Source organism: Pinus tabuliformis, chromosome 2_2 (genome assembly GCF_031772625.1).
Source record: "Pinus tabuliformis cultivar Carrire ecotype Pingquan chromosome 2_2, CPIR1, whole genome shotgun sequence".
Lineage (NCBI taxonomy): Eukaryota > Viridiplantae > Streptophyta > Pinopsida > Pinales > Pinaceae > Pinus > Pinus tabuliformis.
In genome coordinates this window covers 346,593,854-346,610,135 of record NC_142300.1, presented here as the reverse complement: position 1 = coordinate 346,610,135, position 16,282 = coordinate 346,593,854, and the positions used below count along the sequence as shown (strand labels likewise).

At 32.8% G+C, this 16,282-nt stretch overlaps 1 protein-coding gene across 1 annotated transcript; it reads right to left on the bottom strand.

The window, feature by feature from the left end:
- Positions 1 to 14,963: 14,963 nt before the first annotated feature.
- On the bottom strand, positions 14,964 to 15,832 carry LOC149192687 (uncharacterized). The gene is made up of 2 exons (XM_089407051.1): positions 15,211 to 15,832; positions 14,964 to 15,103 (listed from the first exon to the last, which is right to left on the bottom strand). Exons 1-2 carry the CDS (start codon positions 15,830 to 15,832, stop codon positions 15,075 to 15,077), a joined length of 651 nt encoding a protein of 216 aa, XP_089263177.1. The 3' UTR covers positions 14,964 to 15,074.
- Between the last annotated feature and the right edge of the window lie 450 nt (positions 15,833 to 16,282).

The following is a 16,282-nucleotide window of genomic DNA, read 5'->3' as shown; positions in this document are numbered from 1 at the left end:
TTGCAATTGTTTATAATTATAGACGTTGTAAGAAATATCATCAACCCAAAAAATGTGATCAGTGCTAGAAAAGGGTTGTTTAGGACACATTGATATACGTAAGAGAAATAACAACTCTATTTTTGAGAGATGATCGATGATCATCATCATCACCACCATTATCATCGTCATTGTCATTTTTATCATCCCCATCATCATCATTAATGTAATTTCTATCAACATTGTTGTAATCATCATCATCATTCATGGCATTATTGTTTTTGATGATGACCTAGATGAAAATGATGATGATGACACCAAAGATAATGCTTATGATTATGACAATGACAACATCTAAAATTGGGAAGATTCGCCAAGGTCATTAGCGTCGTCATCATCATAATCACTGCCATCATCATCATTAATGTCATTATAACCACTATCGTCTTTATCATCATAATCACAATTCATGTCATCGCCATCATCTTCATTTTCATCATTGTCAATATTATTGACATTGTCATCAATTGTTCATAATTGTCAATGCCATAAGGAATATCATCAATGCAGAAAATATGATGAGTGTTGGAAAAGGGATGCAAAAGCGAACATAGAAATGGGGGCAACAATAGAAGTAAAATTGGATGAAAAGTGGATACAACATAAGTAGATGCACAACAACATGAAAAACCTAACACAAAAGTGAATGCAAAAGTAGATGCAGTTGTCAATGAAAACTTGGATGCAAACATGAAGGAAAAAGTGGAAGCAAACATGGGTCCAATGGTAGGTGTAAAACTTGGCACAAACTGTGGTGAAACAAATGTGGATGCAACAACGGACACAAAAGTAGATGCAAAAATGGATGAAACAAAAGTGGATACAATAGGGGATGCAAAAACATACACAATATATGATGCAAACTTGAACACAAAAGAGGATGCAAATGTGGATGCAAACGTGGAAGCAAATGTGGTTGCAATGGTAGGCGCAAGATATGGTGCAACAAAAGTGGATGTAACAATAGACAAAAAATATGCAAAATAAGATGCAAAAATGGATGTAAAAGTGGAAGCAAACATTGATGCAACAGGCAAAACAAAATTGGATGACAAAAATGGATACAATGGAAGTAGATACAAAACGAGATGCAAAACCCAATGCATAAACCTGACACAAAAGTGGATGCAAAAATAGATGCAATATTTGATGCAAAAGAGGATGTGAACATGGATGCAAAATTGGAAGCAAACGTGGATACAATAGTGAGTGCAAAACATGGTGCAAATTATGGCATAACAAAAGTGGATGTAATGATAGATGAAAAAAAAGAATCAAAGTATGATGCAAATGAAGATGTAAAAAGGGATGCAAAAAGTGAAATTTAAAATGGGTGTAACAGTGGATGCAAAATTGTATGCAAAAGTGGATGCAATAGAAGTCGATGCAAAAGTAGATGCAAAACGAGACACAAAACCCGATGCAAATCCTGGTCCAAAATTGGATACAAAAAGGGATGCAAAAATAGATGTAGTAGTTGATGAAAACCTAGATGCAAACGTGGATGCAAAATTATAATCAAAAGTGGGTGCAAAAGGAGGTGCCAAACTAGGCGCCAATTGTGGCAAAAAAATATTAGATGCAATAGTGGGTACAATAATAGATGCAAAAGAGGATGTAAATATGGATGCCAAACAAGATGGAAAAGTGGATGCAACAAAAGTAGATGCAAAATTATATGCAAAACTAGACACAAAACTCGATGTAAAACGTGGCGCAAAAGTGATGCACAAATGGATGAAAAAATGGATGCAAAAAATGATTTTAAAAAGGATGCAAAAAAGGATGCAAAAGTCGATACAAAAGTTGATGCAAGTGTAGGTGCAAAAAGTGGATGCAAATGAGGATGCAAAAGTATGTCAAACAAAAATAGATGCCAAAATTGATGCAAAACCTGGAACAAAACCTGGTGCAAAGGATGACACAAAACTTGGCATAAAATTTTGTGCAAAACGTGGTGCAAAACCTATTGCAATACATGGTGCTAAACTTGGTGTAAGATTTGGTGCAAAACTTGATGCAAATTTTGTGTCAATTTTTGCACCATATTTGATAAATGGATGCAAATAGCACCAAAAATGGGCTCTAGATGCAAAAAAACAAGTAAAAAGGGACGCTAATCGCTGGTTTTGTTGTAGTGATCATTGATATCTAGTATATTCCTTTACTTTTTCCTTTTTTCTTCATTTTTCTTCATTTTCTCTCTAATTTCTCTTACATGCATATTTGTATCTCTTCACCTCCCTTTCTTCATATTTTACTTATTTCTCATCATTAATTACAATTTCTCATAGTTATTTCTCGTAATCAATGAGCATGCTACAGACATTAGACACAATCGCTCTTGTGCATCTGACCTAGCTAAGCATCCAGAGAAATCGAGACACCATGTCTAAATTGAAGAATCCAAAGTCATTGTTAGGGTTGATCATTTCCACCATAGGAAACTTAGGGAAGCGATTGAGATTGAAGGCATGTCAAAAATATTAATAGGGATGATGGTTGGAAATTGAGTAAGAGTTGGATTCTGGCTCTCTTCATGATTCTTCCTCCCTTTCTTCTCCTTTCTCCTTTTTAATTCTTTCTAATCTAATATTATTTTCTTTTGGTTTCATCATTTATCCCCCATTATCCTTATTAATATTATTTAATTGCATGTGTTTATCATAGTAATTATTTTCTAGTAGCCTCTCTTTAAATTTTGCTTATCACTTTAGCAACCCCCCCATTTTTACTATTCATTTTTGTAATTTAGGTTATCAATTTATTTCCCCACTTGACCTTTCATCTTTCTAAATTTATATAAATGTTGGATCCTCCCCTTCCATTTATTTTCTGAAATATTATTAATTTTTTAATACAACTAAAATATGTATACACCTAATAATAAAACATGGTGTAACCTCTTTTTTATTTTATATATTATTAATATATTTCTAGTAACAATTCTTAACCTATAACTCTCGTTCATATAATTCAACATTTCTTTATTTCTATAAGCAAAACTCTAACAAATTATGATTATATAAATTGATAATATTAATACATAATTATTAAAACACTGAATAAAATATTTTAGATTGAATTATTCCCAACGACTAGTTTTTAACTAAATATATTTTTATTTAATGGGAATTAGTCAACCCCTAACAAATAATATTATATAAATTAATATTATTAATAAATAATTATTTTATATAAATCGATAATATTGACATAAAATATTTTATATTTAGTTATTCCATAATAGAAAGTTTTTAACTAAATATCTAATATTTTAATAGATAACTCCCTACCACTAATTCTTAAATAATATTTAACTTACCTTATTAACTAATTTACCATCGGCTAATTTTCAATGGCTTACTCTAGGCAATGATGCATCCATGCATCCATGAACCACATTAGTTGGCTCGAAACATCAACCCAATCCTAACGATGTGATTAATCTGAAAAACTTATATCTACATTATGGATCACAAAAGTCTTAGATCTAACATAATCACCATTTATTACCTCTTTTCCTTTTCTAATTTCCATAGCCATTAATAAACCACAAGTGATGCCCACTATATGATTTTCCTACAACTCATATTAGATATGTGTCCTATGATCTTAGGCTTATTTTACTTACATGGAAAATCAACCAGGGGTTGTTATAGGAAAGTTAATTTCTTTCATTGATCAATACCCTCGATGATTGCCTTAGGTCACACTTAACTCCATTAAGGGTTCCCCATAGCCATCCTTTTCTATTTTCCATAGCCATTAATAAACCACAAGTGATTCCCACTATATGATTTTCCTACAACTCATATTAGATATGTGTCCTATGATCTTAGGCTTATTTTACTTACATGGAAAATCAACCAGGGGTTGTTATAGGAAAGTTAATTTCTTTCATTGATCAATACCCTCGATGATTGCCTTAGGTCAAACTTAACTCCATTAAGGGTTCTCCACATGAAAAAATGAATAAACAAATGTTTTTTCACTTAGTTTCATGCTGACACCTTGGGTGAAAAACCCCATCACTTGGGAACTTCACCCACAAAACCCTTTGTGGACAAATTCTCACAAATCCAATACCTAGGGTTGTGGAGTACCTCCCAAGATACATAAATCAACATTGAGAACACTTGTCACCATTTAATTTGTGTTGATGATGTGTTGATGATGCGCTGACATTGCTTGGGCCCTGCAGTTATGTCACTAGAGCATAATCAGGAGGTCCCTAATGGTTTCAGAAACTACTTTTGGGGGGCAGCATGATTAATTTTGTTGTATTCCATGTATCACGACAGTATATTTCCCATCACAAAAATTAGACACCCCCCCTCCCTCGCCTCCTCCATAAATTTGGGGGGGAGGAGGGGGTTGAAGTGACCTTTTTTCCATTGATTTAAATTAGGCGGCTAGGTGCTTTTTAAAATACATTCATTATTTAACACCTCAACGAAATTTATTAAACATGGAAAATTAAACTTATGAAATCAACACAATAAAGTTTTAAAAAGTTTTTGTTTTTCTAATATTTACAATTTGTAAAGTTTGTAAAAGAAAGTATTACAACAAGTTGGAAATCGAACTTATGAATTTGTAGAATCAAAATACCCAAATGTATTTAAGCATGTTACAATTGACCATAGGCATGTTAGACTTTAGCAAGAAGATCATTGTCTTAACTACAACAACAATTCTAAAGAAGTTTAAGCTACCTCATGAGTCAAATTTGATTTCTAATGAAGAATATTATAAGCAAGTGGAGAAGCTAAAATTATAAAAGGGAAAACCAAAAAAATTCCAAATTACCTTCAAAGTTGAAGTAAATATTGACATTAAGCCATGTACATATGACATAGTTTCCCTTAAATTAAATTAATTGTTACAGCAACTAGAGGTATCTTTCATTCTATGTGAAATTATTTAGGAGCAAATAATATCTTTCACTCAATAGAAGTTAGAAAGACACACATTAATAAAGTGGGGAAGTTATGTCACCACTTGAAAAATCAGGCAAGGACCGCCAATTACTCAATGGGAAACAATCAAGAGTCTCATTAAGTTGCAATTATATCCCATTGGATTTGATGAAGAGAAAAAGCTACAATGGAATCTCTTTCAATTGAGCAAAGAAAATTTTTCTTTCTCAAAGAGAAAACATAATTTCTATTTAATAAAAATAATAAAATTTTGTGCCCTAGACAAGTCCCATATCAAGATATCACCTCTTATTAAGCCCCAGATATTGGTTTATTACATTTATATTGCTATATTGTTATGTAGGCTAGAACTTTCATTGTACCCTTTCATTATGATTATACCCTTAGTCTCCTATATATTCCAAGGAGACCTAGTCTTAGGATCATCATGTATTGTCTTGTATTGTACTTATTGTAAGAGTATGTGCCACACTAAAACTGGATTGTATTAATTTAATTATTGCCATTTTTAATGTGAAAGAGTCATAGAAATTGGTATTATAGCACACAAACCTAGGGTTTTGCTGCTTCAAATTGGAGAGAAAAAATATTGAGTCCTAATATCATGATTCCTCATCACTTTAAGATTCATGATATTAGGGTTTCATTATAGCACAAAGGAACTACTTCATTCCAAATATTGATATGAAGAAGTTTGATGGTAATAATCCTAAGAAGGATATTCCGAATGGAAAATACTTTGATGTACACCAAGTGACATCCTTACAAAAGGAAAATATTGTATCAAGGTATTTAGAACAATATCAACTTGTATGTTATCAATGTCTTTGTGAAAAGAAAAATTATTATATTGTATGTTGTTCCATATTATGGAGGAATTGATAGCACATTATGAGAATATTATGAGCAATACATTCTAGTAAATTGTCAAATCTTTGGAAAATAGGTCCAATTACAAACTACATTCAACAATTCTAAAACTACATTCAACAATTCTAAAAGTTAAATCTCCTCGTAAAGAGCAATTGTTAGACTTTTTTATTGAAACTTTATTGAAAATAATCCAACATAAGGTGTTCCTATTCGAACTTGAATCCCTAGATCATGTTTTTTGTCTAAAAAGGAAAATTGAAAGTAAAAATATGATTATGATAGGATTGAGCACTAACAACTATATAGAGCATATGGCTTACTCTCTAAACCTCACTCAACCGATAAACAAATGGATGAAAGGAGAGAAAAAGGACCATGTTTTAATTGTGAATATTATGTATTTTCCACCAGAAGGGTTAGGAAAGGTATTTTCTTAGTGGTTGTCACTAGAAAAATAGTTATAAGGATTATAGACCTTGGAATTAAATTTTCTAGACTAAATGTATTACTTATAGATGTGAAATAAACAAATAAACACATAAATAGAAAAGGCATATAATGAAGCACAAGAAGTCCAATTTTATTACCCAAGGATGGATTAAATGTGACACTTATTGAGAGATTTCTAGGGTAATTGGTTTTGCCTTCAACCTCCTCCCTAGGAGGGATTTTTTGTGAATCTTGTACATCCAAGTGGATCTCTCTCTCTCTCTCTCTCTCTCTCTCTCGGGAAGAAATGACAATGGTGAAAAGGGAACTCAAGGTGTATGAGTTGAATGGTTGAAAATCATAATTTGTATGTTGAAATGGCCATGTGAAAATGATAGAGAAAATCAATCATATTTATAGAAAAATAGTGGTTTTATTTTATATGGTTTAAACAATAAAAAATGATTATTGGACCAAACTGATATCTAATCCCATTTTAATTTACTATTATTATTTTTCAAGCCATTATGTTCTTTATTTTTTGCATTTCAACTATTTCATTCATTCAAATAGAATATAAACTATTAAAGAAATTAAGCTCTAAAAAAAAAATTCATAGCATAGATTTTAGTTATCTTATCATATCTATTATGAAGAGTTATTCTAGTGGAATATCGATAGTAGTTTACCAATTAGGGGAATTTTTAGGTGTATAATGAAGCTTTTAAGGAAAAGGATAAAATAAGAGTTCTTAATTTTTAAAGAAATATAATGTAAACTACGTTTTTTATTGTATTTTTGGCTTATCTCCTTACAGGCTTACTCAAATGTGAAGTGTAGGCCTTCATTGGATGTGAAATTTAATTCCACATCCAACATGTACTCATTTTGCATACTTCTGAATAGACCTAGATTGAGAAAAATAAATATATGTGAAATAGTGTGTTCAACATGTTTTTCTTTCAAGCCCATATTTTATCTCACAATTCCCCTAATGAAATCAACCCAACAACTAGTTTCACTATGGGACTCATGAGAATTCGTCCTTATTTTAACAATGTTGATTTTTTTTTCACAATAATCATAACAAATAGATACTTTTGATTATTAATATTAGGGTTGATCACCTCCTTATCATATCTTAATTTTCTTTTGCGCTCCAATTCTTTATCACACCACAATTTCTCGTTAAATTTAGGTGTAATAACATTTTAATATTCTCCTTATCTTGTAATATGATCTATTTCTTTATTCTCCAAAGGTTTAGTTAAGATATAATATTTTACTAGCATAATAGATTGTTATGGGTTGACACTTATATTCAATTTCTATTTAGGAACAAATTCAAGAGTGCATAAAGAAGCATCAAATATATTGCTCACCAAGATAGATAGGAATCTCAATACATGAAACATTTCACAAGTATGCTATATTGTGGAATTTGCTTGAAATATGTTGAACATGACCACTCTCAACAAAGCTCCACTCTAATAATAACCAAGTTTAGCAGTGAAAAAATGAGAAAATTTGTTGAGCATCAGTATATACATAAGGTGGAGGTAAAGTGAAAGTAGAAATGTGTATGAAGTGGAGTTGGAATGGATTTGACATCCATTTTGAAAGCACTTTCACCTTCACCCCAACTTGAAATATGCGCTTGTATTTCCATATTTACATTGAAAATACATACATGTAGGTCTTAAAGGGTGGGATGAGAATAAGAATGAAAGATGTATTGGGTATTAATAGCTAAAGTATACATTGATTCATTTGAATTCAATGAAACTAAGAATCTAATTTATTGAAATGCGTATTTTAAAAGAATAAGAAATGAGGTTGAAGATTGAAAGTGTTCACTTTAGGTTTCAAAAACATTTCTTTCTCGAACCTCGAGTAGGATGCACTTCCTTTGCTTAGAGGACATAAGTAAAGAGGAATAAATTAGGAAGTGTAAGTGTGCATTTGAAAGTGGATGTAGGTGAAAAGGAATGAGGTTTAGAAGTGAAAATGTGCACTTTAAGGTGGATGTAGGTAAACAGAATGGGTCAGGCGTGAAAGTGTGCATTTTAAAGGAGAATATGTTAAGGAAAGTTAAATGTCCGTAAGGTGAAAGTTGTGATCACAACATAAATATGTCAAGGAAAGTTAAATGTGCGTAAGGTGAAACTTGTGATCACAATATATATATGTTATGAAAAGTTAAATGTGCGTAAGGTGAAAGTTGTGATCACAATATAAATATGTTAAGAAATGTTAAAGATGAGGTGGAATGGAGTAAATGTCAAATATGTTACAAGAAGTTTTATGTTATAAAAGTTTCTTTGAAAATGTCAAATTTTAAATATGAGGTGGAGGTGATCACAATAAAACTATGTTAAGAAAAGTTAAAGATGAGGTGGAATGGAGTAAATGTCAAATATGTTACAAGAAGTTTTATGTTATAAAATCCATAATACCGTGATTTGATTGCTTAGTTACTAAATTCGGTCGAATTGACCGAAAAATTCCAAAATACCGTGATTTGATTCGTGAATAATACGCAATTCGTAGTTCTGTTAAACATATTCAAGGAGAGTCCATCAACTTTCCACCTGGCCCAGCTGCTCCGCATACATGAAATTGCATAAAATTACTGTTAGAATTGCTCTCCATTAATGAACTTCGATATGGGTTATTCGGGTTTACGGGCAGAGCCGAGCATGTTTCGAATCGGAATTATAAATTTTCCGTGGTAATTTGTTTTTCAAAAACCCCTTTTTGGATCCATGAGATGGCATGTTATTTATTTATGAATGGTAAAATTAGTTGATTTTTTATTGAGTAAATTTCTTAGTTACGTTGTTAATGAAATCCCTTAAAACTTATGGCTTACACTCTTTCTTAATAGGATTTGTAAAGTAAAAGATAAATATGTATGTATGTCAAGATAGAAATTTATAATATTATATATGTTTCATGTTTATTAAATTTAAATAGAAATATTTTCGGTAAAAAAATTATGATTTTTTTAATTGAAAATTTGAAATTAAATTATAATAAAGTTTTATATTTTAGATAATGACAAATAACAAATGTTATTGTTAACCATTATAATATAGAATTTAATTTGATTGGATTAATGAATAATCGGTATTTGAAAATATTATATGTTTTGCTAATTTTTACTAAGTAAAATTCGACTTGTTCTAATCAATAAATAACTAGTAAGTGAGATTATATATATATATATATATATATATATATATAAATGTTTGCATATATTTAATATATGACTTCATTTAAAACATAGATATTGTTTGTAATGTGGAATCTATATAATTCACTCTAATGTAGAATGTTAATAAAAATTCAAAATATATGATATAATTGTGTATATGGGTGAACAAAAAAAATTCTTAGAATATATTATTCTAATGTAAAATTATGTATTTTTATTTTCCTATCTAACAACAATTATTTTCCTATCTAATAACAATTTTTAAAATGCTTTTGATATTTTTAAATATATTATATATAATATACAACTTTTTTAAATATTGAAAAAATAATATTTTTAAATATTATATTTGCAAAATGTCTACCTTAATTTTATTTTTTTCCCTATTGAATTTTAAACAATATTTTTTCCTAATCGAACAAAAAAATTCTCAAAATATATTATTCTAATGTAAAATTATGTATTTTTATTTTCCTATCTAACAACAATTATTTTCCTATCTAATAACAATTTTTAAAATGCTTTTGATATTTTTAAATATATTATATATAAAATACAACTTTTTTAAATATTGAAAAAATAATATTTTTAAATATTTGCAAAATGTCTACCTTAAATTTTTTTCCCTATTGAATTTTAAACAATATTTTTTCCTAATCGAATTCAAATTCGACTCAAATTGGGTAAGTATAGTAAAAGGGGTTAGCCTTATTCGTTGTTCCACCAACTTCAAAACCAAGTATGACGATTCGTTGTTCCACCAACTTCACTCAAAGCCAAGTATGACGATCCTCCAGACATTTTAATGCGTGCACTTTATGAATCCCACGCAATCACAGAATGATATTCTGTGTAACGTTTTAAAAATTACAAATACAATTCGTAACCAGTGAACATTTTATCTGCCGATTGAAAGGTATCATTCCAGTCCATGCCGATTAAAAATGCGATTCCACAGCAACAATACCCATTTCATTTTTCAATCCTCACGTTTCTTACCAGCCTGCTTCTTCTTCTCGCGCCAACAAATACTCTGCAGGATTCTTGAGGGCGACTTGTTTGTGTTCTTAGCGAATTCATATGTCCCTTGTGCAGAGAATCTGCTAGTACCAATTATTTGTGTGAGGGCTTAAAATCTTGCAAAATGAAAGCACAATTAATGTCCATATGTTTCATATCAGCGGTTATTGTTGCAGCAGCACGGGACGATGGGAAAATTCACATAGTCCACATAGATAAATCTCAGATGTCCACTGTGTTTTCTTTGATGGATTTAACTTGAGAGTTTTCCTAATTACTTTAAAACCCCAACCAAGATCTACTCCTTTGTAAGAAATTAAAACTAATGCACAGCGGAACTTACTTTCCATCTTCAAAGGCTCCTGGTCTTGACTTGAGTTATTGGCTCTTGAATCCTTCCAAGAACTTGCAATCCTTTTCTCTGGCTATCCTAAATGACAGAGTATCCAGTCTTCAATGGAGCAGACAATCTTTCTGAGATGATTGCAAGCCTTGGAGACTCAGCCCTTTTATAGCAGTGCAAAACCCCAATCCTAAGGTAGCTAAAATTTAGCTGAAACAAGTCTGTCAAGAAATCTGAAATTTCAGATTTTGAAATCAATCAATCAATCAGATTCTGATTTCCTTATTCAGCTCAAATTTATTATTGCTATTTATTTTAATCAACTATAATCGGTCCATTAACAATTATAATTGATTAACATTATTCTACATGTATTTGTATCCAAATCCTTATTTTAAATACGTTTAGTGCCATGACTTAATTAATCACATTATTTGGCATATAAATGTATTCTTGCTGACAGTATTTGACATTATAATCACAATGCACGTATGTCCAACTTAATATTTGTAATTAGACGTCTCTAAATCCAACAATCTCCCACATGGACAAGTGCAACCTTTTGATTATATATCCTTAACTTTATTGCATGCAACTTTTCTGTCTTTACTTGTCGTATTTCTTAAACAATTCCGTCCATCAATTATGCTAACAAAGGATTTAAGCGGCATTTGTCACATTTATTCGCAACTAAACTGACATAAATCACGCTGCCAACATAACTGAATGACATGAATCTGATTTGGACATATAGTTTAGAAATTACACGCAAGTGTGATTAGACGTGTCTATTTCTAATTGAGTCACCTTTACTTTACTGTATGAGGCCAAAAATTTAAACTTTAAAGAAAGAAATAATGAAACTGAAACTGAATGCAACTTGTATATATCATCAAAAATTGTTTACAATTGCATTACATAGAACATAAAAAAAAAACAGAACTTAAAACATATTCAGACTCCCACATTTTTCTAATTATCCTAAACAGATATCACACCCATACAAGCAACATGTTGGTGAAACTTCTTGGGTGGTAATCCTTTAGTAAGAGGATCCGCAATCATGGAGTCTGTACCTATGTGTTTTATACATAATTCATTATTCTGCACTCTCTCTTTTACAACCAAAAACTTAATGTCAATGTACTTCGACTTTGACGAACTTCGGTTGTTGGTTGCGTATAACACTGCTGAATTGTTGTCACATAATAATTTGAGTGGTTTCTGAATAGAATCCACAATTTTCAGACTTGTGACGAAGTTCTTCAACCATACGCCATGATTAGATGCTTCAAAACATGCAACAAATTCAGCTGCCATAGTGGAGGAGGCTACCAATGACTGTTTAGCGCTCTTCCATGACACAGCACCACCTGCCATCATAAAGATGTATCCTGATGTTGACTTCATGCTGTCGACACATCCTCCAAAATCAGAATCGGTATATCCAATGACCTCGAGTTGTTCCGATCTCCGATACGTGAGCATATAGTCCCTTGTTCTCTTTAGGTATCTCAACACTCGCTTGGCTGCCTTCCAGTGTTCCATACCTGGGTTACTTAAATATCTCCCTAGCATTCCGGTAATGAACGCAATATCCGGACGCGTGCATACTTGTGCATACATGATGCTACCCACGGCTGAGGCATAGGGAATATCTTTCATGAGGTTTTTATCTAAGTCAGTTTGGGGACATTGTTTCAGACTAAACTTATCTCCTTTTGATATAGGGGTATCTCCTGGTTTGCTGTTTTGCATGCCAAATCTTGTTAGAATCTTATCGATATAGTTCCTCTGGGATAACCTCAGAATACCTTGAGATCTATCTCTAAGTATTTCAATCCCTAGAACAAATGATGCATCACCAAGATCTTTCATTTCAAAGTTCTTAAATAAAAAATTCTTAGTTTGATGCAACATGTTCTTATCGTTACTCGCAAGCAATATGTCATCTACATATAAAACCAAGAAAATGAATTTACTCCCACAGAACTTAAGGTATATACATTCATCTACTATGTTAGACTCAAAACCAAATGAGCTAATAACTTGGTGAAACTTATAATACCATTGCCGAGATGCTTGTTTTAGCCCATAGATAGATTTCTTAAGTCTGCAAACCATAGACCCTGCATCACCTGATACAAAGTTTTCTGGCTGCTTCATATAGATCGTTTCATCAATGTCACCATTGAGAAACGTCGTCTTTACATCCATCTGATGAAGTTCTAAATCATAATGTGCTACAAGCGCCAATATAATCCTTAAAGAGTCTTTCGATGAAACTGGAGAGAAAGTCTCTTTATAATCAATGCCTTCTTTCTGTGTGAAACCTTTCGCAACAAGACGTGCCTTGTATTTTTCAACATTGCCTTTAGAATCCCGCTTAGTCTTAAATATCCATTTGCAACCAACGGGTTTCTTGTCTTTAGGCAACGGAACGATATCCCAAATGTCATTGTCATACATAGATTTCATCTCTTCATTCATGGCATTAATCCACATTTGAGAGTTAGAGCTTTCCACAGCTTGTTTGATATTAACAGGATCATTTTCAAACATGCCAATGTCAAACTCATGTTCTTGAAGATATGCATAATCATTTGATTGTGTAGATCTTTTCTCTCTAGTAGATCTCCTAATTGGCACAGGCTCTAGATTTTCTTGAGGTTCATTTACAACTTGATCTTCAACAGGAGGAAGAACATCATTACCAACTTCTGAATCTCCCACAGGCCCTAGGCCATCAACATTTGTCATGTCAATGTGAGGGTTTGGGTTGGGTTCAGGTCCATTTGTGTTCTCTATTCCATGTTGAGTTTCTAACTGAGTTGTTTGGGATGATGAAGTTTGCACATTGTCAAAAGATGTATTTCTAAACGCAATCGGAATTTGAACAAAACTAGGACTTTGGTCCATAGTCTCATTCGCATTCGTCTCTTCTTCTTCAAAAATACTATCTTTTGTCATATCTCCCCCCACAAACTCATTATCCTCAAAAAATTTTGCACTTCCTGACTCGAAAACTATATGTTCTGTTGGATTATAGAATTTGAACCCCCTAGATCGTTCAGAATAGCCTATAAAGTAACAACTAATGGTTCTTTCGTCCAGTTTCTTTTTGCTTGGCTTATAAGGCCTAGCTTCACATGGACATCCCCAAACTCTCAAATGATTCAAGCTAGGCTTGCGCCCAACCCATAACTCGTAAGGGGTCTTGTTAGCTGCTTTAGTAGGCACTCTATTAAGTATGTATGCTGCAGTCTTTAAGGCTTCTCCCCACAAATTCTCAGGTAGAGTTGTACGAGCAATCATACTTCTCACCATGTCTTTAAGGGTGCGATTTCGTCGCTCAGCAACACCATTCATTGCAGGCGAACCTGGCAACGTATACTGAGGCACAATTCCGCATTCCTCTAAGTATTTTGCAAAGGGACCTTGACGTTGTTCTCCTGATCCATCATAACGACCGTAGTATTCACCACCACGATCAGAACGAATGGACTTTATACGTTTGTTAAGTTGTAACTCAACTTCCGTTTTGAACTTTATGAACACGTCTAATGCTTCCGCCTTTTCTTTTATTAAGTAAATATGCCCATATCTTGAATAATCATCTATGAATGTGATAAAGTAACGGTCACCATTTCTTGTAGCCTTTGGAAAAGGACCACAGATATCCGTATGAATCAATTCTAAGACATCATTACACCTTTTTGCATCATACTTACGTTTATTAGTTTGTTTTCCCTTTATACAATTTACACAATCACTTAAGTTTGTAAAATCTAAAGGTTGGAGAATATCATTAGACACTAGACGTTCTATCCTTTTCATAGAGATATGTCCTAATCGCTTGTGCCATAATGTTGCAGATTTCTCGCAAGTTAATTTACGTTTTCTATTATCTATATGCAGTGCCTCTGAATGTGAAGTGTCTATATCTAAAAAATAAAGATTATCATAAGAAGACAGGATACCAGAAGCAAGAAGCTTAGAATCTTGACACAAACTGAAATTTCCATTACCAAATGAACATACATAACCATTTTTGTCCAAATAAGATATAGAAATTAGGTTCCTTCTGAAAGATGGAACCACTAAAGCATCAAAACTTAAATAAAATCCTGTCTTACATAACAATCTAAATTTTCCTATGCTTTCCACTTCTACTTTATTGCCATTTCCTACGTAAACGTAGCGCTCTGCCTCACTTGGCTTGCGATGGCTTAGGCAACCCTGCATCGACATACTGATGTTAGTCGTTGCACCTGAATCTATCCACCAAGTATATCTAGATACAGAACTTAAATTAACTTCAGAACAAACTAAAGCAAGAGACATACCTTTCTTTGCCAACCATGCATGATAGTTGGTGCAGAATTTCTTTGTATGTCCTGGCGCTTTGCAGAAAAAACAGTTCCTTTCTTCTGCTTTCGCAGAAGTATTTTCCTTCTTGCTTTTCTGCGCGGCATTGTTTGCAGCTACCTTGGTAGGTCCCTTTTCCTTGGCAGTAAACTTGCGCTTCTTGCCTTTACCCTTAGGATTAGATGTTACTACATGAGCACTTTCCCCCTTAGTCATTTTCTGTCTCTCTTCCTCCTGCACCAACTGAGCCTCAAACTCAGGTAGTGTCCACGTCTCTCTTTGACAATTATAAGTCATCTTGAATTGACTAAAGTTAGACGGGAGAGACAGAAAAATGAACTCAATGAGAACCTCATCAGAGATGTCATAATTATGCCCTTTCAAGGCACGTTGCAGTCTTGTCATCTCAATAACATGCTCTCTAACCCCTTCTTTTCCCTTGTATTTTATTGTTGCCAACTTCACAAAGAGTGTACTTACATCAGTCTTTTTACTCTTTGTGAATTTTTCTTCAAGGGCCTTAAGGTATGCAATAGCGCCTGTCTCTGTATCAGGTATGATGCCTCGAAAAGTCTCATGGATCGTTTGCTTCATCACCATTATGCACATGCGATCTGAATGCTCCCATCTAACAATATCAGCCTTCTCTTGAGGAGTTACCTCACTCTCTTTATTAGGCTTGGGGCGATCAAATCTCAGTGCTGTGTCCAATTGCATGATCCCTAAGACTAATTTCAGCTTTTCCTCCCACTGTTTGAAATTGTTCCCCATGAGGGGCTTAATCTGACTTAGACTTGTCATTATGTTTGGATCTGAAAAACTCAAGAACAAGGAAATAATTTAGATATGATGCGTCACAATTTGATCCTTAATCATAATTCTAAAATCTATCTAAAGGCATGTGTAAAACTATTTGCTCCATTAAAACTTTAGCCAAAAACACCATTCAGTAATGAAACACCTTTGGGTGCAATCATTACCTTCAGGCAACCCTTATGCACCAAACAACTTAGCAGGCGCCAACCCTCCTTTGGGAAAGCTAACACCCAC